Genomic DNA, 26,589 nt, shown 5'->3' on the forward strand with positions numbered 1-26,589 from the left:
TGTAAAACTTTGTTGAAAGATTGGTCAATTTCCGAATTTAAAATGAGTTTTAATATGTTAATTAAATTTCGTAGTTTTAAGTTTAAATTTGGTCTTCCATGTAAAGATAAAAATAATTTGAAATATCTTGATTAATGGGAATAATAATATTAATAAATTATGAAAAGTTGTCATGTTTAATAATATTCACTAAATCATATGTGCCGAAAAATATTTATAAATGATGATAAAACGGTTATTTAATTTATGATATAATAAGTATTGATTATTAGAAATTATGTCAATTTGAATATTGTGTTCTAAAATAACGCGGTTATTATTTTAGTATTAATTAATAATTAATATTCACGTAATTTAAAGTAAGATTACATTACAATTATGGCAGGTATTTTTAGTTTGACAATGTCACACCCCAACCTACGGCGGAAATACCGGTGCGCGCGAACTGATTGTCACAGCTTTCAAGGTTACTATCATGCAACATTAAAAGTTTTAATATCTATTTAATAATTTCAAACAACAATACAAATTTTATATTTCTTGATTTAAAATATTCTTCTAGCTAAATTCTTCACTAAGTCTTCACCAACCTGCATATGCGTATAAAATAAAGTTTTTTCAACAACACATGTTGAGTGAGCAACATATCAGTTTAGTTGTACATATAATATATATATAACAAAATATGTAGCTGCAACAAGTAATATGAGAATAACAAAATAACCAAATGAGCAAGTATAACTGAGATGTCGAGAAGCACAAAGGCTAACGACTGGCGTATGATCATACTAGACTGAGATTATGTTAGACCTCTCCGAATGCGAAAGCATACAAAGCAAATAAGCACATAAACAAGTAAGGTATAAGTTGTTACACATAAGACAGTTGCAGTTTTAAGTATAAGTATATAATGAAAAATATATTTACGCATATGTCCCCAAAACGTGAAAAACAAGTAAAATAGGGGAATGTGGTACTCACCTCGAAGATGAACAAATGTGATTAAGATAACGAGAAGATGGGAAAAGTCACACGCGATCGTTAAAGTCTAAGAGAAACAAGAGTAACAGATACGCTTAAGTAAAGATTTAGGATTGATTACAACAACTCGATAATCATTAATAAGTAAACATAAAGATTTATAAAATAAAATGATTAGTTATCTTAATAAAACACATCTTGGAAAATATTACTTTTATTCTTATAAATATAAATATATATAGATACTTTACTTGATTTTTATATATTAATATTAGATTTTAAGTTAATATATATTTATATATACATATATGCTAATACACGTATATACACGAACGAAAACGCGGGTTAAACGAGTATTATAAAGTTAGTTTTCATTAAAATGGTTTTATGTAGATATTATTATTAATAATATAATTACTTAATGATTTAAAAGAATTAAATAAAAAATATATATCTAAAAACTTACCAGAAAAACGTAAATATGTAGAAATATTAGTTTCATCGCCGTTTTTGATTTAGAACCTAAACTGATTTTAAAAAAAGTCAGTTAACAATGAAAATAAAGATAAAATGGTTAGATCTACAATAACCGGAAGAAAATATGATGTTGCCGAAAAAGATATAACCTTGCCGGAAAATCATATAAAATTGTTGGCCATTAGAGTATAATATATAACTTTACCGGAAAACGATTAATCTCGATTTACATTACCGGAATATAGAAGATCGTGGATGGTGGAGTTAGTAAGCCGAGAGAGAGAGAGATTAAATTGATTATGATGAAAAATTCTAAGGTTTAAATATAGTGTGTGAGATGACAATTTAATTATATCATAGTTGAGAAATTCAGCCATTACCATAATTACAAAAACATTCCATTTACAATGGTTCTTTCAATATGTAGGATTTGTTTTTCAACTAATTGAACATCAATAGTTCTTGGTTAAGTTTCCATCTCGGGATAGTGCCAGGGTTCGATTCCCATCATTAACATCATTTTTGATTTAATAATATACATGATAGGAAAGGAAACAGATTACAAATTGTATTGCTTTAATACTATGTAAAGATATGGATTGTAATTTTTGAAATTTTATATTTTCTTGTGTTAGTCTTGTCTTGCTATTTTTTAATTAAACAATGCTTAATAAGTCGTGCCAATAACTTTTTCGATTGTGTTATGTCAAGGGATGTCAACCAAACCTGAAATAGATGGGCTAACTCGAAACATTCAAGACAAGTATGTAGGTACGGGGATTTTTATTAGTTTTATGATTTTTTGCGTATATGGGACGACTATGCCTAGTATTTGATGCGTAATTATCCGACATATACCCAACGAGTATTGGGCCAAACATTTAACATAACTTTACAACCAGACATATGACTGAGATTACCAATACCAGTCACATTGCCGTCCCTGGTTGTGTCAATTACTTCTATTTAACCGGGGTAAGCATGTCATGTTATTTCATTTGTGTTATTTTAACTTTAACTTGTTACATTCATCCATCAATCATCATCGTGTGTGAAATGAACATGGAGTTGTTACTCATCTGATCTTATAGAAATACACGCTAAAACTGGGTTGTTGTGACTGTAATTGTCATCAAATTGAATCCATTAAAATAAATCAATGTTAACTGACTAAAATGATGATACATGCATATGTTTTATAACCTACACATCGTCAAGTCTAGTGGATTTGATAATGATGTCATTGTGAATCAAATCATAAATGTGTAGTTTTTGCGATCGGTCATATTATAGATGTTCAGTTCTTTCAATCAGATTATAAATATATTTTTCTGGAAATTTATTGATTTAGATTGATTTGTTTTCATTATAATGGTTAGTTTCACATTTTCTTCATGTTTAGATGATCAACCATTAAGTCAGCTTCTTCTTATAGTAACCATGTAATGTTTGTTATTTGTTTTTGACTAATTCTTGTTTGATTTTGTTTTTCTTTTTCTAAGAATATTTATCAGAGATATTCTTTTTTCCCTTTTGATCATAAATTTTATGGACTATCAATCCATTAATCAAGTTCCGGTGTCTTCAAATTTGTGAATTTATGTCATTTATATACAAGATTTGATTATTTTTAGTTGCGCACCCACTATATATTTTATACACACAAAACATCTCGTGATCAATCTATATGCATTACATTCGGCTACACATAGCTTGCAAATTTCATCACCATAGAGTTCCAAATTCCAAGTAATGTCGTTAGATATAGTCATTTTTAGTTAAGTTATGGTTATTGTTATTTTTCTGTTAGTTGGTTGTTGAGATCTATAGATAAGAGTTTGTCAATGATCATTATGTTGAAACCATCCATTTTCACATATCATTTCTTTGAATTTCTTAAGATGTATATATTAAGCAAATTTATAAACTTATTATTGAAACAATCAATCTTCCATCTTAGTATATACTTCCCTTAATTAACTACCAAGTTTACCAAATTAAACATTTTAGCATATTAATTAACATACTCTTAAGTATTAACAAATTCTTTAATAGTTGAATATTAAATTAGGATTAATCCTAATATAATCAATCCTATATTTAGGCACTCTCTCTAACAAACCCCTCATTGTCAAACTCGAGGGTCAAAACAATCAATCTCACACACTCATTTACACATACACTCACCATACACATAGATACATACATACATACATCTCATGGCTATCGTCATTTTCCTATATATTTCTTAAGCGTACGTGTGTGTTTTGAGTAATTTGGTGTAATTGAAGAAACTTAAATTGTGCTCAATAATATTTTGCTTCCATTTTGTTTGGGATCTTTACACTTTTCTACACCCATCAGATCAAGCCCTAGCTAGCTCCTTCTATCTCTCGATTTGGTATCACTCATATTTTTACTAATAAACAATATCGATGTTGTTTGTATTCATTTATTTCATTTCCTCTTTTGCAGGTTTTTAACGAAATCGAACGTAAAATAGGTGAGAATTTTTCGTTATTAATCGTTACAATCAATGAAACATATATATCGCTTCCATTTTCGTAGCTGTTTTTCATTTATTTTCACTTTTACATCAAATCGGATCTTAGAAAATAAATAATATTTGTTAAAGCAGTTAATTTCTTGCACTGAAAAACTCCATGTTCTTCAATTTTTCTGTAAATCCTCACTATTTTGTTTTTGTAATAAGTTTAAATGATGATTTAGTTAGTTAGTTGTAATCTTCTTCAATGGTGGATTTACAGGTCTATTGTTAATTATTCTTTGATTTCATATAATAATATTATCTATATCTACGAATTTGACTTACGATTGCCGGTTTCGATACAAGAAAGATATTATTAATGGCCACCACCTTCTCCATAATCGATAAATGAACCCACCCTTAGATTCATGTCTACGTTTGTGTATTTTAATCACTATCAAATCTCTCATTTATGCTTGCATTTATTCTACTATACAATCATTTTTTTAATCTTGAAGAATATATATCAAGTTTTATATTTGATGCAGTTTTATGCAACTGTGAATTAGGTAGAGGGGAATAGAAAAAATGTCGTCCTCGAATTCGCCGTGTGCTGCGTGTAAGTTTTTGCGAAGGAAGTGTACCCAAGAATGCGTGTTTGCACCCTACTTCCCACCGGACCAGCCTCAGAAATTTGCTAATGTGCACAAAGTGTTTGGAGCTAGTAATGTTGCTAAGATTCTCAATGAGCTTAGCACTGCCCAGCGAGAAGATGCCGTTAACTCGCTTGCATATGAGGCTGAGGCCCGCCTAAGGGACCCGGTTTATGGTTGCGTGGGTTTTATATCCATTCTCCAGCATAGGTAATATTACTGAGAATATATATTTGTTACAGTCTGAATTAATGCTTTTTACATCTGGTATCGAATACATAATATGTGCGTCACAAGAGGGTATTTTCTTGAAATTTGTTTCGCAAAGGGGTCTTCGTTCTTACCAAGGACGGCTTTTTGGTCTTAAAACGGGTGCACCAAATATATTTGTTAAAGCGCGAATAGTGGTTGAATAGCCAGTATCTGGCTAAACTAGCTAGTTTAGATTTCCTTACTTGAAAGTCTCGCACTATTTAAACAAAGAAAATACGCTCTTGTGATGCATTTATTCAGTGGATACCCACTAATAAAAATGTTCTTAAAGTTAATTATTATCGTTAAGATGATCGTTGGATATGATCTGATTAGGTTTTCTTCTATACGGGGTTTTCATTATTCTATAGGTTAAAGCAAATCCAGAACAATTTACACACCGCAAAACAAGAATTGGCTAGTTACATGGGACCATCAGCCATGATGCCTGTTTTGAACCCAGGGTTTGTGCAACAATTTCCGAATCTCCAGCCATCGTTAGGCCCGGTTATGCCTTCCAACATGCAGCCGATGTTGAGCCTTCATGGACCCGGATCTTCCCAAGAAGCTCGGCATAACCAACCATTATACGAGTCTCAACAACAACAATTGGTTGAAGCAGCAAGAGAACAAGAGATGTTAAGAACCTTAGAGCATCAACAGCAGTTACAACAACAGCCGTCGATGGATCTGCTGCGGTTTAACCGTGGGTTTGATGGTTCTGGGCCTTCTGGTCAAGTAACTCATAGCGGGTTCACTCAGTTGACCGGCCAAACACCGTCTTTAGTATTGGGTGGCTCGTATGATGGCAATGTGTATCAGATCCAGCAGGCGCAGCAAGAACATCATCATCATCAACAGCGGCTCATGCTGCAACAACTGTTGGTCCAACAGCAAACTCAGCCACAATCTAATCATGGAGATGGTAGTGAGAGTGTTGGTCCGTAGACAAAAGTTAGCTTTTTTCATGCAGTTGATCATGCTTAATTGTTTTGGTTCTTCCACGTAGGCACATTTGTTTCTTAGTGTTTTCATAAATGCAATTTCACATATATTTTGTTGGGATTTTTGTTTCTGTTATGTATATGAGGAATATTGCAAGGTTTTTGACCAACTGGGGTCTTGGTATCATTTATATTTCTTTTGTTCTTTTAGGAGGTATAACTTGATTTGGACATAAAAGACTTTGACTGAACCAGCTGGTACAAAATATTCATCAATCCATGGGGATTTGAGAAATTAAAAAGAAGGTTTTTTGATTTGCTTTAAACACACATAAAGCAAGACAGGAAGGAGATCAACTTGTTCATGTAGGCAACACCATTCTTTTTGTTTCTTATTTTTTTTAACATCCAGATCACCTGACAAATAGATCAGTCTTTCGTCCAAAAAACAGAACGTGATGACTCGGCCCATCCATTTGTTGATATTATAAAAGAGCTTTTCAATTTTTAATCTTTGATATTATTTTGAGTTTTTAACCTTTCTTTAGAAATCTAAATTTTATCTATAATTACATAAACAAAAACAAAATCTTGATCAGTAAATTCCCTTTGATTTACCTAAACTACGGGTGCGATTATGGAGCCGAACACGAGCTCACAATACTACAATTTTTATTATTACTGACATATAACTATAGTTATATATATACCAAAAACAGTATAAGGAAAATTATGATGTCAGCGGTATATAATCAGCAGATACTTCTAGGACAATGGATTGCTTTGTGATAATCCAGAATACTTTCATGATTATCGATTTAAGGTAATATATCAAGAATCTTGGTGCATTACAACGAATACAAATGTCATAAAATGTGACAATAATAACATTAATCATAAATTTAGTTTATATTTCTAAACATTTCCCTAATTGAATTTGGTTTAGTTGGGGTCTTCATCACAGATTTTTTACCTTCATCAAGGGCTTTGTCTACTTGATTAAAATCAAATGTTCTACGCTTCATCATCCGTTTTGATCCGTTCCCGTCACTCCCCATAAACAAAGCATATCCTTGGTCTCAAGTTCCCATGATCTGATCGTGTATGTTCACCAAACTTTTACTTGTATGTTGCTCGATGTTTGTATCTTCATTTGTGGTAGGGGGTCATCCTTTGTATCCTATCTTCACATCTTTGTTTGTGTAACGTGGTACGGGTCTTTGTGAAGGAGCCATTATACAGAAACCAAACATCCATACTTTCAGATTTACATCTTAAAAGATCCTTATATTTAGATAGGAAATCATAATCATCTAGCAGGTTTAAGAGACCCATGAAATCCTTGTATGTTTGCTTTCAATGGCTAGCATGCATTATGGCTTCCTTCCAATCAAAGGTTTTAATTTCAATAATTAAGTTTGAAAGTATTGGTCCAAGTTTGTTTCATTTAAATTGTTGTTTAGCATACTAGTAAAAGAAGAAATATTGTTCATATGACATTCGACTACTCTTCATACAAGTTTCCAATTTAACAAATTGGTTTAATTAAATGTTAAATGAAATACATGTTTTTGATGATAATCAAACTTACTACATTGTTTTTTAAAAATTTGTGGCTTACCAACTAAACTAAGATGATTTGATGTTGATATTTCTTTTTTCATGATAGGTATATATTTACAACCTTCTATTTTGATTTCTTTTAAAATACAAATACAAATTATTCTTACTAATCTATGTATTTTATGAAATATACAATTACCTATTCATTAATATTCATTGCGTAATAAATTATAATTTATAAAATTATAATTTCCATTATGTCTATATATAAAATTTTCTACATTTTTACCCATGTTTTACACATGACCCCTAACCTAGTAAATATTTAAATAATCCCTTTTTGAAACACTCATTTTCCCTTGAATTTTCATTTAATACAACAAATACCTTTTCTTTTTGCCCTATTTCCAATTCTCCATTCAATTTTTCTCTCACCGTGAGTTTTACTACTGAGATCTTATTTTTAGACTTAAAGTAAATGTGACACGTATTCAGGGTCCGCTAAATAATTTTGGAGGACTAAATCGAAATTTTTTTTGTGACATTTTGATAATTTTTTTAAAAAACCCAAGAAATACAAGCAAACAAAGAGGTGCTAATAATAAGGCTTGAACTATTGATCTGCTGGTTGGCAATACACAAGCTTACCACCATACGAATAAACATATTTGAATCTAATCCGCTAATTATATATATATATATATATATATATATATAATGTTTTTTTTAATTTTGAGGCCTTAAGTAAGTTTGGCCTAAAGCCCTATTTCCATTTCGTTATCCCATGAGTCAGCCCTGCACCTATCTTCTTCGAATATAACAATATAACCTTGTAACATCAATTGATCATAACCGAAAACGTTTCTATTCAAATTATTATATATAACAATTGACAAGTTTAGTGCCGCTGAGGGCACCATATTTGTCAATTGTTTTTTTTTCAGTACCTTTTTTTGCCTTTTTTTTAATTGTTTTTAGTTCTAGAATCGTAGCGAAATAACAGAAGCCGGCCAAACCTCAATTTTGTGGTTTTTGTTTGAATGACTTCCAGTACCGTAACAAACGTAATAGAAACCGATTGATTCCGTCAAGACTTATCGCCTCAACGTCAGAGACCGACAACGCTCGAGCTTTTATCGACACCCAAATTTACCGATGGACACCACCGATATGTGCACCCCAGTATTTATATTATCCGTTTTTTTCCGCTCTGGTACCCTCTGGTACCGTAACGAAAAGTGACTGAATGGAATTTTTTTCTGGTATCCGAACGAACGTCACGAAAACTGACCGAATTCATGTAAACTCACGGCAGTTTGTTTTAAATCTGGTACCCGTAACGCACATAACGAAAACCAACCGAATGTCAATGTTTTTTTTTGTTTTAGCTCTGGTACCTTAATGAACGTGATGAAAACTGGTCGAATTTGCGTACACTCACCGTCTCACCGCCCGAAACTAGCAACACTCGAGTCTTCCCAACATCCAGGTTTTACTAACCTATACCACCCATTAATCCACCTCATTTTTTATACTTTTTTTTGTTTTATGTTTAGCTTTTAGTTCCGATATCCTAACGCACAACACCGAAACCGATCGAATTTGAGTTGACTTATCGCCTCAACGCCGTGACCGACAATACTTGGATTTTACCAACCTGTCCGGTGCAACACGCCAGGTAAAACCCTAGTTAAGAACAAAAATCAATTTCACTCGTCCTTGTTTTTATACAACAAGAGTTCTTAATTCGCTTAAAACATAAAGATTACCAGAGTAGCAATGTAATAAATGGTAGGGAGCGGCACAAGAGATGGAGACGGAGTGGATAAGAATTTCAAATGGTCTAGGCTTCAACCTACAGGTCACCGGGTTGGTCCGACCTTCACCCACAAAAACCGGTTAATTACTGCAAGCCGGACTGATATGCTTAGCGGTAGGTTTGTTAAAAAAAATCTGAATCCAAATCCATATCCGAAAATCCGAATTAAATTCGGATATCTGATTTTTTAGATTCGGGTAGTAATTTTGAAAGTTTTCGCATAATTCGGATATCTGAACTATCTAAAATATTTTTTTAAAATATTATTTACAGTTTTCAAATAATTTTTGGATATTTCGGGTATTTTGCATAATTTTCTAATATTTTGGATAATTTTTGGTTATTTCAGATAATTTTCGGATACTTTAGATAATTTTTTTGGATATTTAGGATAATTTTGTCGGATATTTCGGAAATCTATTGAAATATTTTGAAAGTAGTTTTAAAATTCTTTTCTATAATTATAATTATTTTCTAAAATTCGTGTATTCATTTGGATATCCTAATGAAAACTTGGATATTCAATATCTGCTACGCATAATGTTGAAATATTCGAAACTCCCTGTATCTGAATTTAAACACCCCCCTCCTAAACAAGTTATACCATCCTACCGGCCATGGTTTCAATAATACATTGGTTTACATAAAAAAGGTATAAAATAGAGGTTTTGTCGTTTATCTCCTCACTCGCACACCATCAAAACATAGATAGATATATTATTATATTAAATTAAATAAACTATCTAATCTAATCTCACCCCTAAACAAAATATCCATCAAAATATCTTCAACCCCCATATTCAATTTCATTTCTTCCATAAGCAACCAACCGTCCATTTCTTTACTTTATTTACACAAAGTAACTATAATAATCAATGCTTGTGATTGATTAAGTTAATTAGTCTTTGACTTACTGAGATGATGTGTTTTTTGATGTTCAGGACATGGATCGGCCCATGGGTTCCGGTTCGGACTTACCGATTATGCACGATAGTGATCGCTACGATCTGGTTCGAGATATCGGGTCGGGTAACTTTGGAGTGGCTAGGCTTATGAGAGATAAACAGACCAAAGAGCTTGTTGCTGTTAAGTATATTGAAAGAGGCCAAAGGGTCAGCTTAATTTTATTTTTTTATTTTTTTTGGTAATCAAGTTACATTTGTGAATGTTTTAATTTAAGAAATAATAAAGTTAGGAAATTGGGGGGATATCAGAATTTTTACTAGTTTGTATTACTAATGAATTAGAGTTAGCACATGTATTGTGACAATTTGGTTTATGCTAATTATGGGAAGTTTAAGGTTTATGGTAAATTGCTAATTATGGGAAGTTTTAATAAGTGGTTATCCAACAACCCTTTTTTGCAAATGCAAATTTAACCACTTATCTTAGGCTTGTACACGAACTGAACGAGCAGAGCATGTCCTTGCTTGTTCGTTTAACTTTAACAGAGTAAACGGACATATATAAAAGAATTTAAACGGATAAAAAAGTAATCATGAACACACGCTATTGAACAAGACACATGCTCATGTTTTGCTCGTTTAACTAAATGAACAATTTTTTTTTGTTTATGCTTGTTTATTGCTTAGTTAATAAACAAACTGCCTGTCGAATTGAGTGCATATACAAGCGTACTTAATCATGCCCGTCTTTGCATATGCACACTGTCTAGTTTCATCAATCAAACACTAATTGTTATCAAGAGTGTATTATTTAAGCATGTATTGGTTATGCAGTTTCTTATTGATGATGTGGCATTTGTTTTTCAGATAGATGAGAATGTCCAAAGAGAAATCATTAATCACAGGTCTCTAAGGCATCCTAACATAGTTAGGTTCCGAGAGGTTCGCTCGTTCTTTTAACCTTTGAAACATCACGTTTAATCTCCAATCGGGATGCAATGAGTATTTGTATCTTGTAACTCATTGCAGCTCATATTAACACCAACACATCTGGCGATTGTGATGGAATATGCTTCTGGAGGTGAACTCTTTGAAAGAATTTGCAATGCTGGGCGCTTCAACGAAGATGAGGGCATATTTTTTAATTTGCTGTTTTTATGTCCTGCAAATGATTACTTTTGTGTATTGTTCTCAGGCCCGCTTCTTCTTTCAACAACTTATATCCGGAGTCAGCTATTGTCACTCTATGGTAGTTGAATGTTAATGTTATTAGTTTTCTTAATTTTTATGCGTCTTGTTATTACATTTAGGCTGATTATTTGACTTGTATTTGTTTTTTCTTTCATCCTTTAAAGCAAGTTTGTCATCGCGACTTGAAGCTAGAAAACACTTTGTTGGATGGAAGCCCGGCTCCCCGTTTAAAGATTTGCGATTTTGGCTACTCGAAGGTAAAATTATCTTCACAAATAAAAACGGTACTTTTTTCAAATCTTTGGTCAAAATCAAGCCGGTAATGAGCCGAACGTTCAGTGAACTGTTCGTGAATGGTGAACCAGTTGGCAGGATGTTCGTTTATTTAATGAACGAACGAACATGAACAGAACTTTTTGTTCGTTTGCTTAAACAAAGGAGCATGAACCCATGTCTCTTTTGTTCATTATGTTCGTGAACGTTTGTTTATTTAATGAACAAGCGAACATGAGCACAACTTTTTGCTCGTCTAGTTAAATAAACGAACATGAACAAATGTCTCCTTTGTTCATTTATGTCCGTGTCTTCGTGGTAGTTCGATTACGTCCATTTGTTTATGTTTGTTCGTTTACGTTCATCATCTGTTCATTAGTTATGTTTGTTCGAGTTCGTTCTTTTATATACTCATTTAATTGTTAAGACCTATTACAATTTAGTCATATTTCTTTTTTCTTTTTCTGTTTTTGGCCTAACAAATTAATGTTCACGTTTACTTCTAATTGGTGTATGCTCAATTATGTTCGCTTATATTTCATCTATGCTCAGTTATGTTTGTTCGTTTATGTTTACTCTTGATGAACGAACATGAACACGTTCATTTTCTTAACGAATGGATACATGCAAGAAACTTCTGTTTATTTAATTGTTCGTGTTTGCTCGTTTGTTCGGTTAAAGTTAATAGAACAAACATGAACATCTACAAAATTCATATATTTTTCTTTTCTGTATTTCATTGCAGTCCGCGGTTCTGCATTCGCAGCCAAAATCGACTGTCGGTACACCAGCATACATAGCTCCTGAAGTTTTGCTTAGGCAAGAATATGATGGAAAGGTTAATTCTTGAATTGTAAAGTTGTCGGGTCAAATTCTTGGTTTTCTTGATTTCTTGATCATATAAAGTTTTAAACTGTACTTTCGTTTTTTGTTTCCTTTTTTCAGATTGCTGATGTGTGGTCATGTGGGGTGACGCTATATGTTATGCTCGTTGGCGGATACCCTTTTGAAGACCCGAACGAACCAAAAGATTTTCGGAAGACGATTCATGTATGATTTTAATTCCTTCTACCCTAAGGGTGTGAATTTATGACATGACACGACAAGAACCTAACACGAAATTCTTGGGCTTGGGTTTGATTTGAACAGGTTCAGGTCAAACCCGTGTATTAACTAAATGAGCCATGTTTGTGTCAACCTGGATCATGGGTTGACCCGTGTAACTCATTTATTAGTTAAAATATTTTTGTGTAATAACTTAAATTAATTGGGAAATTTTTTATGCCAAAATTTAGAAGTTTAAAAATAAATTGACATATCTTAAAACATAATTGCTTCAAAAACAAACAGAAGTAATATATAAATCTGAAACAATAAAGTATTAATATGGAAAAAAGTAGAATAAAATTACTCTTTGGGGTCAAAAAGGCTGTCTTCATGTCGATCCGCAAATACACATGTGTTTAGGTTTATGTGTGTGACCATTTTCGGGTTCATGTAGTGTTTGGGTTTGTGTAAAGTTTTCTGGTTCATGGCTGGTTTCACCCGGCAACCTGACCCGTTTGGCGGCCCTAATTTACCCTTTCATTATCTACAGAGAATTCTTAATGTTCAGTATTCCATCCCAGAAAATATTCAGATATCTCCGGAATGCCGACACCTCATCTCGAGAATCTTTGTTGCAGACCCTGCACAGGTTAAATCATACAAAGAGTTCACCTTTTATCAAGTGGTTGTACCATGTGCTACTAATGTTGTATATTTGATCAGAGGATCACAATGGAGGAAATAGAGAAACACGAGTGGCTTCTAAAGAACCACCCTGCTAATCTCATGGATGAAGATAAGACGATGAGCAACCAGTTTGAGGAGCCCGATCAACCGATGCAGAGTGTGGATGTCATTATGCAGATAATATCTGAAGCCACTATTCCGCCTGCGGGCCTTTATGATCTTGAAATGATGGATGATGATCTGGATGATTTTGACTCGGACCCGGATGAACTTGATATTGATGGCAGTGGTGAAATCATATATGCTATCTAATGGTTGAATCTGTGTACAAGTTGTTTGTAAGGTTTCATGTATGTAGAATTGTTTGTGGGTTGTGGTAAGATGAGAAGATGGGAGTCATGGTTGTTTTTTCCCTTGTTATGTTGGGTTGGTTCTTTTTCTTTATGGGCGGTGTGACCAAGTCTTGGGCTCTTGTTCAAGCTTGGGCTTTTCCGCCCGAAAAAAAGGACCTGCCTTTTTGGTATCACCGGGAGTTGAATATGTACGCTGATTGTTGTTTTTGGATCTTGTGTACGCCTTTTATGTATAACCGAATGAGCAATCTGGAGCGATTACAATTATTCCGAGGTATGCATTGTGATGTTGCTGTTTTGGGTAAGGCATCTATGCTTTAGTACCTATTAACCGGTTTTTCTTTTTTAAAAAAATGCTGTATCATATCTTTGCATTATTATCTCTTTTGATTCATTCAACATTTGATTATCATTTGTGTTACTCTTTGAAATAAAAAGCTTGCAATAATTGTATAAGGCTATGGGATGTTAGAAGTTAAGGCACTCACAACTCCTATGGCTTTGCAAATTTCCAGTTATCTGTTTTAGATTCTTTAGAGAGTGATGATGAGAAGGATTACATGGAGAATGCACCATATGGAAACTCTGCATTTGATGGCCTGCACCAGACCTGATATAAGCTATGCAGTATGGTAAGTGGTACCGAGTGAACACTTGTTATGAATGCCGTGAAATGGATGCATAAGTACTTAAGTCATATGCTTTGTCCGTCTTACGGCATCCAAGTTAAGAGAGAGAAATTGAAAAGGTGTGGTCGTCCTCTGTTGTGATGTACTATTAAACCCATATTGGGGTTATCCACTAAAAACCATGGTAGAGCTTGCTATGAATTTTTTCGTGGTGGCCTTGATTTTGTAAAAGATGATGAGAACGTAAGCTCCCAACCATTTATGCGTTGGAGAGACCGTTTCTTATTTTGTGCCGAAGCTAATTATAAGTCTGAAGCATGTGAAATCAAAGGGCTTTATTTGTGGGTACATGCAAAGAAATGATTAAAAGGGTTGTATTTTCCAGAGAATTGGGATATGACAGAAATATGATACCAGGGGTAATTTAGTCATTGGGTATGCAGACTCAGATTATGGATAGGGCCGGGGAAGGTCAATTGCTGGGTATGCATTTCAAGTGATGGGAAATATGGTTGGTTGGAAGGCTGAGTTGCAAAAGGTAGTTGCGTTAGGCCGAGTACATTGCCTTGACAGAAGTTGTTAATGAGTAATTGTGGCTTAAACGGTTTTATGAAAGATTTGGTGTACAACTTGAGGGATGCTATGGTGTGTTGTGACAATCAAGGGGCTGTACATGGTTAATTCTAAAGAAATTAAGGTGGAATAAGTGAAATAAGATGATAATCCTGCTGGTATGTTGACTAAAGTGCTTCCAGAACCTATTCAACTTTTGTGTTGATGCTTTGGGAGTTGGTTAAAACCATTTACACATTTGGTGGACATTGTTGAAGGAAAAAAAAAATCCTAATTGCTAGTATTCCTTAACTTGAGGGGTCATGTCGATTACTGAACAGTTACAAGTTTAGGACCGAATTACGACAGTTCCGAATCTGGAGGGGTTAAAGATGCAAAGTTGAGAGTTGCTACTTAAGCCGATAGACGAATGAGTTGTATATACTTGTTTTCGTTTGTGTTATCTTTGGTTCATCAATAACAATCAGTTACGGGTGGTTATTGATATTCAACTGGTTAATTTGTTGGTGTTTTCATAACAATTGGCTTGGATTCTCATCTTGAAGTCCCTAGTTGTCATCTTTGAGTAGCATGAGTTTGGACGTTACATAATAAAAACAACGGAACGGACACATTTCGATACACTTTTGCTTACGCTACGACTATATTTCTGAAGTTTCTCTTTCGTTTGCTATAGGCGTACATCAAAATCTTAAAAAATTACGTCTGCCACATTACTTTTTAAGGAAAATATGAGCAAATGTCTTTCAATAAATTTTCAAATGTTTTTTTCAGTTTTTACTCATTGTAACGAACCCAAGCGACAAACTGAATTCCTGTTGCGTCCATATCGTGGTGCGCATATTAAACCGCACTACCTCTAGCTTTCATACATGATCGACTAACGTAAACTCACCGCGAAGCGGGGGCCAACTATACTAGTTTATAAACATTTATAACATTCTCTAACCCTATTGCACACTTTATGATAAGGCCTTCCATGAACACTGAACTGTTTCCACTGTTTTCTGTGTAAGTCAAATGGATCGTGAAAGACAATCTCGTGTGTCTCGGGCTGCTAAAAAACATCCTGAATTGGGTTCTCCATCGCGATTCTCCCAAGCCCATCCTTTGCCGACTCTTCTTGACACTTCGCTGCTCTGATCGAGCATATATTGCCACATACCAACTTGACCAGTTTTTTTTACAGTTGTCCATTCTGACCCAAACAAAAAATTTGATCTATGTTCACGGTATGGTTATAGCGGATTTAGATCAAACCGTGAGCCAAACCATTAACCAATCGCTCGATCAGTTCATATTAGATCTTGCTCAAACATCTCAAGTAATAATAATTAACCGGGAGCCAATTATGTAACCCTATATTTCTCTTTTTATATCTAAAGTTAATGTTACAAGTAAAGTAATAATTAGATGCCATATATATTCTGGACTACTTTAACAAACACATATTCATAGGATCAACAATATTATATATATATATTCCAAGATGAATAATATAAAAAGTTTATACCTTTAATCTCATTATCAAGACAATGCAATTTTGCCAAAATGTAGCCTGCTTCCTACAAACCCACAGTGAGCACCTGATTGTCACGTTTGAGCAGCATGCGTTTCAATTATGTAAGATTAACATCCAACCAATGATCTTACTAATAGAAGCGCGTGTTGCTCAAAGATGATAATCCACATGCCATTTTAGTAACCTGAAAGAACCCTGATAGCGCGCTCATGGTCTAAGCGAATCAGCATATTCGTGTTATCAACCTTCTTGCGATCATCTTTAGATTTTACAAATAAATTAGCAAAAAGAACATTTAAAAAGGCAAAACAAAACACGACTAATCAACCATGGGCTTAAAAGTCTAAATTCGGAATCAATAATATGAAATTAAATTAAATGTTTACAGCTGGAGAACATGAAAATGAAGGTAAACGGAAGCCAGGCTGGATGGTTCATGAACTAGATTTTTATATTTGGAACGAGTGGTGTAAGACTGAGGGTAGTGGGGGGTGAGCGGTGGGCGCGGCCGCCTACGTGGCTCGCGAACACCGCTACACCCCTCAGGTGAGGGTGGGCGCGGCCGGCCGGCGTGGCTGACCGCGGGGGAAATGTAGCCGTTGGACTCGTTGACTGGTCAACCTTACCGTTGGCCAGTCAAATATATTTAATTTTTTTTACATATAAATAAAAATCCATACTTTCTATAAAAACTCAAACATACAGTCTCTCTATCAAAACTTCTATTTATATATTTATAAATGGCATCGTCGTCATCGTCTTCGTCTTCCTATTCTACCGAAGAAGACGAACTCATTTGTCAATGAACAACGACTCAACAACATAAATATCATCAAGAGCCGTGAGTTACACGGCAACGTTCGTCATGAGTTGGTCGAGCATTTGTGGGATAGAAGACCCGATGATCTTGTATTAGACTAGTATTAACGTAATGTTTTATATTATTATTAATGTAATGTTTTATATTATTATTTAATGTATTATTTAAAATAATTAAATAAATAAAAAACTGTATCAAGCCCCTGATCACCTGGACCACTACACCCTCTGGGGCTTGGTTGAAGGGCTTGATCCATGGCCATGTCATCGCCTACGTGTCAGATTTTGCTTGACTCACCTGGGGCTCAACCAAGCCCCGTTACCCTTAGCCTAAGGAATGATCCAGAATACATTACTTTATTTTTGTCGATGCTTTTATTTTCGTTTATTTAAAGAGCTTTTAATAGAAAAAATCTTTCAAATTTTTTGTCATTTTTTTCATATATTTTGAATATGAAACTTGTTTTTAACTTTTTGGCTATGTTTTTTAACCACCAAAAGTTTTGGGGAAAACCCTTCAACGTGTTATAATTTCCTGTAGACTAGTAATTTAGTCTCGTATTTAATCATAAAACAATGTCGCATGCTATTAGATACTCTTACAACTCATTGAGTTTGCAACGCAGGTAAGGTAACGGGTATATACATTTATTATCTTATCGCGATAAAAAAACATTATTCGATTTTATGCCATTTACATGAATATGGTAGCTAGTAGTGGGGTGTCAAAATCAAGAGCGTATGGATATGTATTTGAAATTCAAATTCATTATAACTCTAAAATACTTTTGTTGACCCGAACCCTAAAACTGTATCTTGATCATGCGACACTTCTTCTGGTTCAACAAAAATTCTCTCAAATTCCATACTAGTTCTTGCTCAGTTAATCTAATTTTTATCCGATCAATTTTTTGAAAACCATATATAGTTTTGATCTGAAAGAGTAATCACAACTCTCAGATTTTACTAGGGTACATGTTTTTCTATGCAATTTCCCCCACATATGATATTAAACTCCCTTTATGTATTAAGTTGGATACATTAGAGCATCAACTATAAGACTAGGGTGTGGGGCTCTAGTGGGGGCTCCAGCAGAGTCAAGAACCAATAATATTATGACGTGTGGCAGAGAGAGAAACTGGATAAGGGGGGTGTTGGAGCCCCTGGTGGAGCCCCTGGCCCTGGTGTGGGTAGTGCCCCTCTAGCGCCCATATTAAAGCCCCACATCCTCTCTCTCTTCTCCCGCTACCATGCTCACGGGTGGTGTTTGCGCCTCGGTAGCGCCCCCTCTAGCGCCCATTTGGTGTGGTATTAGCGCCTGGGGGCGCGAGCGGAGGGGCTCTAGCGCCCCCTTTGAAGCCCCACACCCCTCAGTCTAAGAGTGTTTTTGAGCTGATGTGGTAGAATTTGATATTTTTCACCATTGGTTGTGAATGTTTCGAAAGAGAAAAATTTATACACGAGAATGGCCAAAACCGAAGTATGTGAGGGGAGGGAGGACAAAGAATGTGTGGGGCAAGCCGGCAAGGCTACACCACCCATCTTTTAGAGGTAAGCGTTTTTGTTATTAGTGATGCTCTTACATACATTATTACGTCTTCAACATCCCTATAATACTAATACTTTCAAATCAACAAATTTAACATACTATCTATTATTGGTTGTCGTTATACATTTAACTTAATTGAAGAAAATTAGAATGAACCCCATTTTTTGTTAATGTCAACAAAACTTCAATACTTTCTTGTTTGACCAGTTGTTTCTTATCTAAAGGGATAGATGCATGCACAAATACGCTCATGAGTTGCTACATAAAATTTATTTATATATTACTTTAAGCACATATATTTTTTTTTCTCTCAAATCTCAAATATAAAACTACATGCCTGCTTAAATGGACATGTGGTGTTCTTTTTTCAAAAGTTTTTTTTAATGAAGAGTCAATCAAAGTACAACAGAGAGTGTTTCGTTAATTAATTTTTTTTAATATACAATTTAATTTAAAACTTAAGTTTATTTTTGTTAATTAACTTGTACTCGATAATTTAAAAAGAAATAACAAACACATTGACACTCTTATTTTTACTTTTGAATATTCTAAGATAAATTTTAACAAAATCAGAGTTGTTTTCTAAGAAAAAAAAATGTATTTTGGTCTTCTAAGCGGTTTTGACAAGTGTTTGAGTTGACATCTCGAATAACAAGTATTGTTTAAAAATAATTACTACTAATTGTATACAAATTAAGTAATTAATAAAATGAATTAAAAATATTTGAAAAACACCACTCACCTTTCACCTTCCACTATCCATAACAAACATTTTTCACACTAACAACTCACATCATCTTTCATACTTGACATCCACATGCCATTTTTTTCACACTTATTCACTAACTATAACACATAAACTTAATCATGCATTGCAACCCTTGTTAAGGACAGGGACAAGCAAGCTAAGGACATCCCTAAAGGCGTTGCTTTGATGCTGAAGATCAAATTAGAAATAAAGAAGAAAAAAGAAAAAGAAATTGCTTGTGGTTATTGCATATCTTACCCCATTTCAAATTGCTAAGATATATGATTGTGAAAGAATAATAGAATTCAATTTACTATTAACAATACCAATATACATTTATAATCTATTAATTATCAAGTTCTCAATCACTCACAATTTGTTACTGTATTTTCGGCCACACAAACCACTTCCCCTTCAAACTCTAGTGAAATAAGAAGGATTAATGATTTTTACAAAGAGCTTGTCGATTTAGCAGTCAATGTCGACAGAAAATGGTAGGCACTAGTACAAAATGACTTATTAGAAGCGAACCACCTTTCATCATTGAAGCGGTGAACAACTAAAACCGCTTCTAATCAAATAATATATATTTCCATTAACATGTAAACGCGGTTTAGTTAGAGAACCGCTTCTAATCAAATAATATCTATTTCATTATATAATTTTCATATCCTGCCAATGTCTTCTAACTTCTAGCCCGCCATTCTTTTGTCCCAAATCTTTCAAACTTCAAGTCATAAACCCCAAATCTATCAAAGGCCCGCCATTGTCTTCTCAATTCTCCTAACCCGCCGTAGTCTGCATCTTCACAAAGCAAATCCGTGAACTACAAAGCCAACCTTAAACGAACCATGCCATCAATTTCATCTTCACCGGCCAAACGACGAACCCTAAATGAGGTACTCGGACATCAATATGAAGCTTTTACCCCCGAATTTCACGAAATGGTAACTATTGGAGCTTTTTATATGTTAGAATAACTATTTGGAGTATGCCGGTTCTTCAATTATTTGATACATGTGAATGCCCACAAGGTGTTTGTGAATTTGCCATTTGTCGTTTTCTTGTTGATTAACTGTTGGAGCTTTTTATTATTTGTTAGATGGATTGACACTTAGTTGTTTACAAAAAGTCAATTTGTTTACTTGTCCATTATTTATAAAATAAGTCAAGTTGTTTACTTATATGTTTTGATTATGACTCTTGTAATTGAATTTTCTAAACATGTGAATGATAGACAGCTTGAATGATAAAGATAAACACATGAATGGTACTCTTTAAAAAACGCTAAAGAAAATGTTTGAGGTATACTTTCTATTTTTTTTATTTCTATAGACTTTAGTTTTTGTTAATTGGTTTCTAGTTAATTGTATATATATGTTTTTTATTGTAGTGCAAGCAACAAAAAGACACTTGAAAAAAAGGGTTGGAGGGGGGAACCCTTACCCCGGTACCCATTTGGATACCCATCACCCACCCCACAAGAGGTATGACCCTCAGGATCGAACCCGCGCCACTACGGCTTCCCTGTCTTAGTAGAACATTTTTTCTTGCTTGTATGGGTATTCTTGTAATTTGGGATTAGTTATAGTATATGTTTTGGTAATTCGGGCATGGGTTGGATTTGGTTTTAGAGGTAAAGGGAAAATAATAGTCTGGATCTTTGTTGTGGGTTTTCGTTTACGGGTTCGTTTCAGATTGGGTTGTTTTTTGTTAAGGTTTGTCGGGTTCTTAAATATAAGATTACGGTTTTGGTCGTTTTATTCTAACTTTATTATTTGCTTTTAGATTTTGCAAGAATCGGGGTTTGCTAAGCTCGCGGAAGCTCGCGGAGATTGACGATATGATAATGAGGTAATGTCGCCGCTTTTTGATAGTGTCAGGTCCCCGATTTCAACTGGATCTTACTCAAATCATGCCATAACTCACACAAATAGATGTGTCGACAAGGGAGTTAATGACGGGTTGCTATATTTAGAAAGATTACCGTTTGTTAAAGGCGGAATCAATAACAAATGATGTGGTTGCTTAACAGTAATCAAAGGTAACTAACACACACAAGATTCACTCAAAATATTTCCATTTATATAATGTTCATCATACAAAGGGTAATCGATTTAGGGTTTCTTGAAGGAAAGTTTATCCGTATTATCCTAAGACAACCGTCACACTCAATAATATTCTCTCTGAATTAATGAGTCTGTCTGCCTTAGGAGGCGTGCCCTAAATTATTCCTTTTATAGGCCTGACACCTCCTTTACAGCTGTCATTCCTTCTAGAAACCCTAAATGCTAAAACATATTTAAATTACATATTCAGAAATATTCTAAGTGTAAACAAGTCTTCCGGGTAGGCTTTGCAGTTATCTTGATTTTCCGAGTAGGCTGTGTACTCTGCCATCCTTCAGGACTTGGTAACATAGAAGTGTGTCCGGGATCAGTTTCAGTTTCCGGGTAGACTTACTTGAAGAGTATTTCACCAAGTAAAATACTCACCGGGTAGACTTCAATCTTCTTGACTTTGTCAGACTTTGCTCGACAAACCCTTACGAGCAACCTTGTTCTTCGATGGTCCATTCAACGCTTTGCTAGAGAATAACTTATTAGCAAAGTGTACTCGGCAGCACTGTTCCTTTCTTGAGTTGAACCTTGCCCGATGTTACTTAGAAATATTCCATTAACACATCAAGCCTACTTGGACCACAATTATTAATGAATACCTTGCCCGGTCTTCCAATCACTTGGCTTCATGAGCTTGGTTAGCCAAAAGCTTACTCGGGAGTGAACTTTACTTGGCTTTGAAGAACAGACTTGCTTGATAAAGTGAATCCTGCCCGGATTTGCATAAACCAGTGAACCTTGCCCGGTAATACACCAATTTGCAAACCCTGCTCGGATATCCACTAAAGAAGACTTCTTGAAGATAACCTTACTCCATAGAGAAAATATCGTACCCGGCTAAGTAAAAGCTTGTTCGGAGGTCTAAGGTGTGCCCGGATCCATACTTAGCGAATTCCGAGGAGGTTGAGAAGATCCCAATCTTCCATATGTCTTTTAGAACAAATCTTTGATTAAACAATCCCCCCCTTAGGTAAATTGTTTGACTCAACAATCTCTCCCTAGATTCGAACACCTCAGCTGACCCAAAACATTCTATGGTTACTTACACTTAGTCAAAATACAAATCAAATCAAAATCAAAGTACATATTCATAACATAAACAAGTTACATAATCAAAATTATGTCCGAAGACATTACATAACAAAGCCTAATCTATGAATCTTGTCTCCTCCTTGCATTATGGGCGGCTTGTGTTCTGTTTACTAATACTGATGCAGCTCTCAGCTTAAAGATATCAAGGATTTGGTAGTGAGTATGACTTTCTGGTATGACCAAATCCCTTATATCCATCAGATCCTCATCGTGCAAGTAAGTCAAGTCTTCATCCTTCTTGATTATCCCCAGTACTTTTCCATCAGAATTTCTCAGCAAATAATGGCCAACGTTTTCTTTGTATTCAACTTCAGTTATAACGCCATTTCTTTGAATTGTGTAATTGGGGCGTGTCATTCTTCTTTCAAGGCTTATGCATGTGTTTAAGTTTGACAAAGGATTTCTGTCTCTGACATTCATTTGGTAGTTCAGTTCAGCCTTGTCCATTCTCCTTATCTTTTTTGACCTTCTTGATTTGTGAAGTTGAATCATTCTCCAACTTCTCTTTTCTTTTAAGAACTGGAATCCCTTGTCAGCTTCTTCCTTCAAAAACTTTGAGAGATAATTCATTTGCCTTCCTGCCATCTTGTTTCTATCTCTATAATCATACAGGTTAAGTGTGGCCATTCTTTCTAGTTGTTCCTGAGTGTACTCATAAAAGTCACCTCTCACAACTATGTCTCTCAACTTTCTGCTTTCCATAATCACTCTCAAACATTCAGATACAGAATCATAATAAAGTTCTCTTGGAAGATCCACATCTAATTGTGGTTTTGTTGTTCTTTGTGGTACATAACTACTTGATTCACCTCTTCCACCTTGTTGATGTCTTCTTGAAATAGGAGGCCAGAATGGAATCGACTTCTTGGGTTTTTCAGGCTTCAAGTTGAAGGTGTTGATGTAGATGGCCTCTACCATCTCAGGTGGAAGGTTAGCTAGTTCAACAAGATCCTATCCTGCTTGTTCTTTAAGAGTCATCATCATTTTAGCTAACCCAGGACTTTTTGACAGTCCTGGAGGTATAAATCTTCCTTCAACAAAGCTTCTAAGGTTATCACCTTCCCTTAGTGGTTTTTCCCACTCAACCTTTTGAATATAGAAAAGATCTTTTAAATCTTGCTTTTCCAAGGCATTAAATGAGGCTTCATCCATTCCCCTTTGATTAATAATTACCCCCCTTAGAATATTTATCATTTCTTTATTGTCCCAAGGGACAATAAGTTCTTCTTCAGGTTCAAAATTCACTTCCTTTGGGATAGATGTGTCAACAACAGGTACTTCCTTTGACATTTCCTTTTCACTCTGAATCTTCTGTTTCTCCCTTAGAGTCATGATCTTTCTTTTCTTTGTTGGAGGCTCAACAGATATTTCAGACCTTTTAGTAGAGCTCTCAGTTTGTACCCTTTTCAGCTTTTCTTTTCTTTTCAGTTTATTGTACTGTAGGTTCCCAGCCGGATCTACACGGAATATCTCGTTCTACGTAGGTGTGGAATCCCTACGTAAGACGATACGAGCGTAGAAGACGATACACGTTAAACACAATTAAACACACGTTACGATAAACAAAGAACACGTTGTATTGCAACTAGAAACACGTGATACACCGATCACTGATTACACGAATTCTAAAACAACTCTCTCAAACAAGCCGTAACCTATCCGTATTTATCATACGACAACTTCGCCTAACATGTTTAGGCGAAGTTGTCACTAACTTCGCTTGTTCAACAAGTTCGCCCATATCAGGCGAACTTGTGAGACAACTTCGCTTAAATCCAAATACAAAACATACTAACTCGATTACAGACACTATATACTTAACTACTGACATCATGTACCAACAGACTCCCCCTTGGCAGTAGCTTCATATCTCTATCTTCAAACACGTGTCTCGTAATCCCAAAACTCTTGTATCTTCCATCTTCAAGCATGAACGACTTCTCGTACACAAACTGAAACTACTCTTTGATATTTCTTTGCTTCTTCTTTCCAAGCAGGAATGTAAAATATCTTTTTCTCGTTCAGCACCTGCAGATCAGCTTGAGACAAATTCACTAAATGCATAGGATCATATACTCTCATCAGCTCTTGTTCATCTCCATCTTCCATTACTGCTTCAGCTGTTTCACAATCAACGTACCACCATTTCAGATCTTTGAGCACATCCTTGGGCATTTGTTTCATCGGCACTTCTTTTAGACACCGGATCGGCTTATACTTCATTATCATCCAAGGCTTGCCATCTGCTCTCATTCCTCTATCTTTGTCTTCAACGAGCTTTCCTTTCTGTGGTTTCAACAGCTCGAACTTTTTCTCCTTTATGCTTTCCTTCCAGACTATATTCCCAATGATCCTAGCCATGTTATCATCACTCCTGTTTATCAACGCCAACCTGGCTAAGTCCTTCACTTCACACTCAAACAACGTATTTAACGATCTCAACAACCTCTTGAAATACTGAACCCCATCATACCGTTTAATCACAAAAAGCCTCAACTGCTCATCATATAACCAGCATATAATCCCCTTTTTCGATTCAGCATAACCCCTGATGTTGTAACTTTTCTTGAACATAGTAGGGACCGCCGGTTTCTTAGTCTTTACGAACCACTGAGCGTAGCCTTCTTTCCATCTTGGCTGCTCCTCCCATTCCGTCTCATCGCCTCCCATATCTGACTTATCAACTTCCGGAATCTCGTGCTCAACGTTCTCCTCACAATCTCTCATTCTTCAATCTCACTATCAATGACAATCTCAGCCCCAATCTTCTCAATCTCTTCAACCGGTAACACATCGTCGTCACCTACAATATCATCATCCATCATCTCCTCAGCATCCACAACCACCACATCATCACCCCCTGAACCGCCAGCTGCACTCGTTGACTCCCCTAAGATGTGGAAGTCCCAAGAGCTTGTTCAGTTCTTGGCAACTCTCCACCTGCACCTTTCGATGCATTGGGATCATCGTCTCGATCGTTGCTCTTTTTTGTCCTCAGCTCGTCACCCTTACAGCTCGTCTCCCCCTGAGATGCCAAGAACTGTTTCAAGGCATCATTATTTTACCATGCTCGATCAGGAGGGACGACTGAATCTGATTCTCCGCAACGAGGCGCTGAATAGCATGGGTCTGGATAAGATTTACTCTTGATTGTTCTGCCACGACCCTTTCAAGCACTGCTATTCTTTCCGAGTCGGATAGGGTTGCATCGAAATCAAACCTCAGATGTGATATGTCTTGAGCGTACGGAGGAGGGATTCCCAATGTAATCGGCACCTCAGAAACAGGTGGAAACGTAACCGCAGGTGGTATCGTAACCGACAACCCTGCAGTAGCAACAACTGTCGACTCAACAAACCTTGCTACGACCTCCGATGAAGTAAGAGTTGGAGGTGGCAAGGACACAATCTCCGGAGCCGAGAGCTGGAATGTAGTGGGTGGTATGCCAAACGAAGATGAGGTAGTCACCACGGGAACATCCGTGGCGCTTGGCCCTGTAACTGGCAATGGTGTAGGGACTATAGTCATACCAGACAGTGCGGGTGGAGTGAAACGAACCACCCTTGAGCTCTCACCAGCTCCCGAACCTGCACCTGCCCTTTCCCTTCTCGATTTACGGACCAACTGATGTAAATCTTCCTCAAAGTCCGAATCACTGTCATCATTGTCTCTCTTCCTCTTCCATGAATCCTTTCTTGTGTAACTAAAATCCGTTTAGCTTCAGCCACATCATCATCTGAAGAATCAGAATCAGCCTCCGTCGTAGCTGCCATACCAATATTCACACTAGTAACCCGGGCTACCGAGACCTGTACCTCTTCCTCAGGGTCAACACGATCCATATCAAAAAATCCCTGACCGCCAAACGCAGCTTCAAGGTCTACATTTTCCTCCGGTGCCACAG

General features: G+C 35.5%; 2 protein-coding genes across 2 annotated transcripts; both read left to right on the top strand.

The window, feature by feature from the left end:
- The first annotated feature begins 4,507 nt into the window (after positions 1–4,507).
- LOC143618588 (LOB domain-containing protein 10-like) lies at positions 4,508–5,958 on the top strand. Its single transcript, XM_077090736.1, has 2 exons — positions 4,508–4,809; positions 5,223–5,958. Exons 1-2 carry the CDS (start codon positions 4,535–4,537, stop codon positions 5,797–5,799), a joined length of 852 nt encoding a protein of 283 aa, XP_076946851.1. The 5' UTR covers positions 4,508–4,534; the 3' UTR covers positions 5,800–5,958.
- A 3,954-nt stretch (positions 5,959–9,912) lies between these two features.
- Positions 9,913–13,924, top strand: LOC143618589 (serine/threonine-protein kinase SRK2E-like). Its single transcript, XM_077090737.1, has 10 exons — positions 9,913–10,036; positions 10,119–10,289; positions 10,950–11,024; positions 11,112–11,211; positions 11,276–11,331; positions 11,438–11,530; positions 12,292–12,384; positions 12,492–12,596; positions 13,144–13,242; positions 13,317–13,924. Exons 2-10 carry the CDS (start codon positions 10,122–10,124, stop codon positions 13,590–13,592), a joined length of 1,065 nt encoding a protein of 354 aa, XP_076946852.1. The 5' UTR covers positions 9,913–10,036; positions 10,119–10,121; the 3' UTR covers positions 13,593–13,924.
- Positions 13,925–26,589: the final 12,665 nt, after the last annotated feature.

The sequence above is a fragment of the Bidens hawaiensis genome, unplaced genomic scaffold (genome assembly GCF_021521415.1).
Source record: "Bidens hawaiensis isolate Kalapana, Puna unplaced genomic scaffold, B.hawaiensis_p1.1 tig00096981_1, whole genome shotgun sequence".
NCBI classification, from domain to species: Eukaryota; Viridiplantae; Streptophyta; class Magnoliopsida; order Asterales; family Asteraceae; genus Bidens; species Bidens hawaiensis.

What these genes read in the sequence shown, in the direction of transcription:
- LOC143618588 (XM_077090736.1), top strand. Translation starts at nt 4,535, where the DNA reads ATGTCGTCCTCGAATTCGCCGTGTGCTGCGTGTAAGTTTTTGCGAAGG. An exon ending in ATATCCATTCTCCAGCATAG is followed by an intron (nt 4,810 to 5,222) that starts GTAATATTACTG and finishes ATTATTCTATAG; the next exon opens with GTTAAAGCAAATCCAGAACA.
- LOC143618589 (XM_077090737.1), top strand. Translation starts at nt 10,122, where the DNA reads ATGGATCGGCCCATGGGTTCCGGTTCGGACTTACCGATTATGCACGAT. An exon ending in ATTTTCGGAAGACGATTCAT is followed by an intron (nt 12,597 to 13,143) that starts GTATGATTTTAA and finishes CATTATCTACAG; the next exon opens with AGAATTCTTAATGTTCAGTA. An exon ending in TTGTTGCAGACCCTGCACAG is followed by an intron (nt 13,243 to 13,316) that starts GTTAAATCATAC and finishes ATATTTGATCAG; the next exon opens with AGGATCACAATGGAGGAAAT.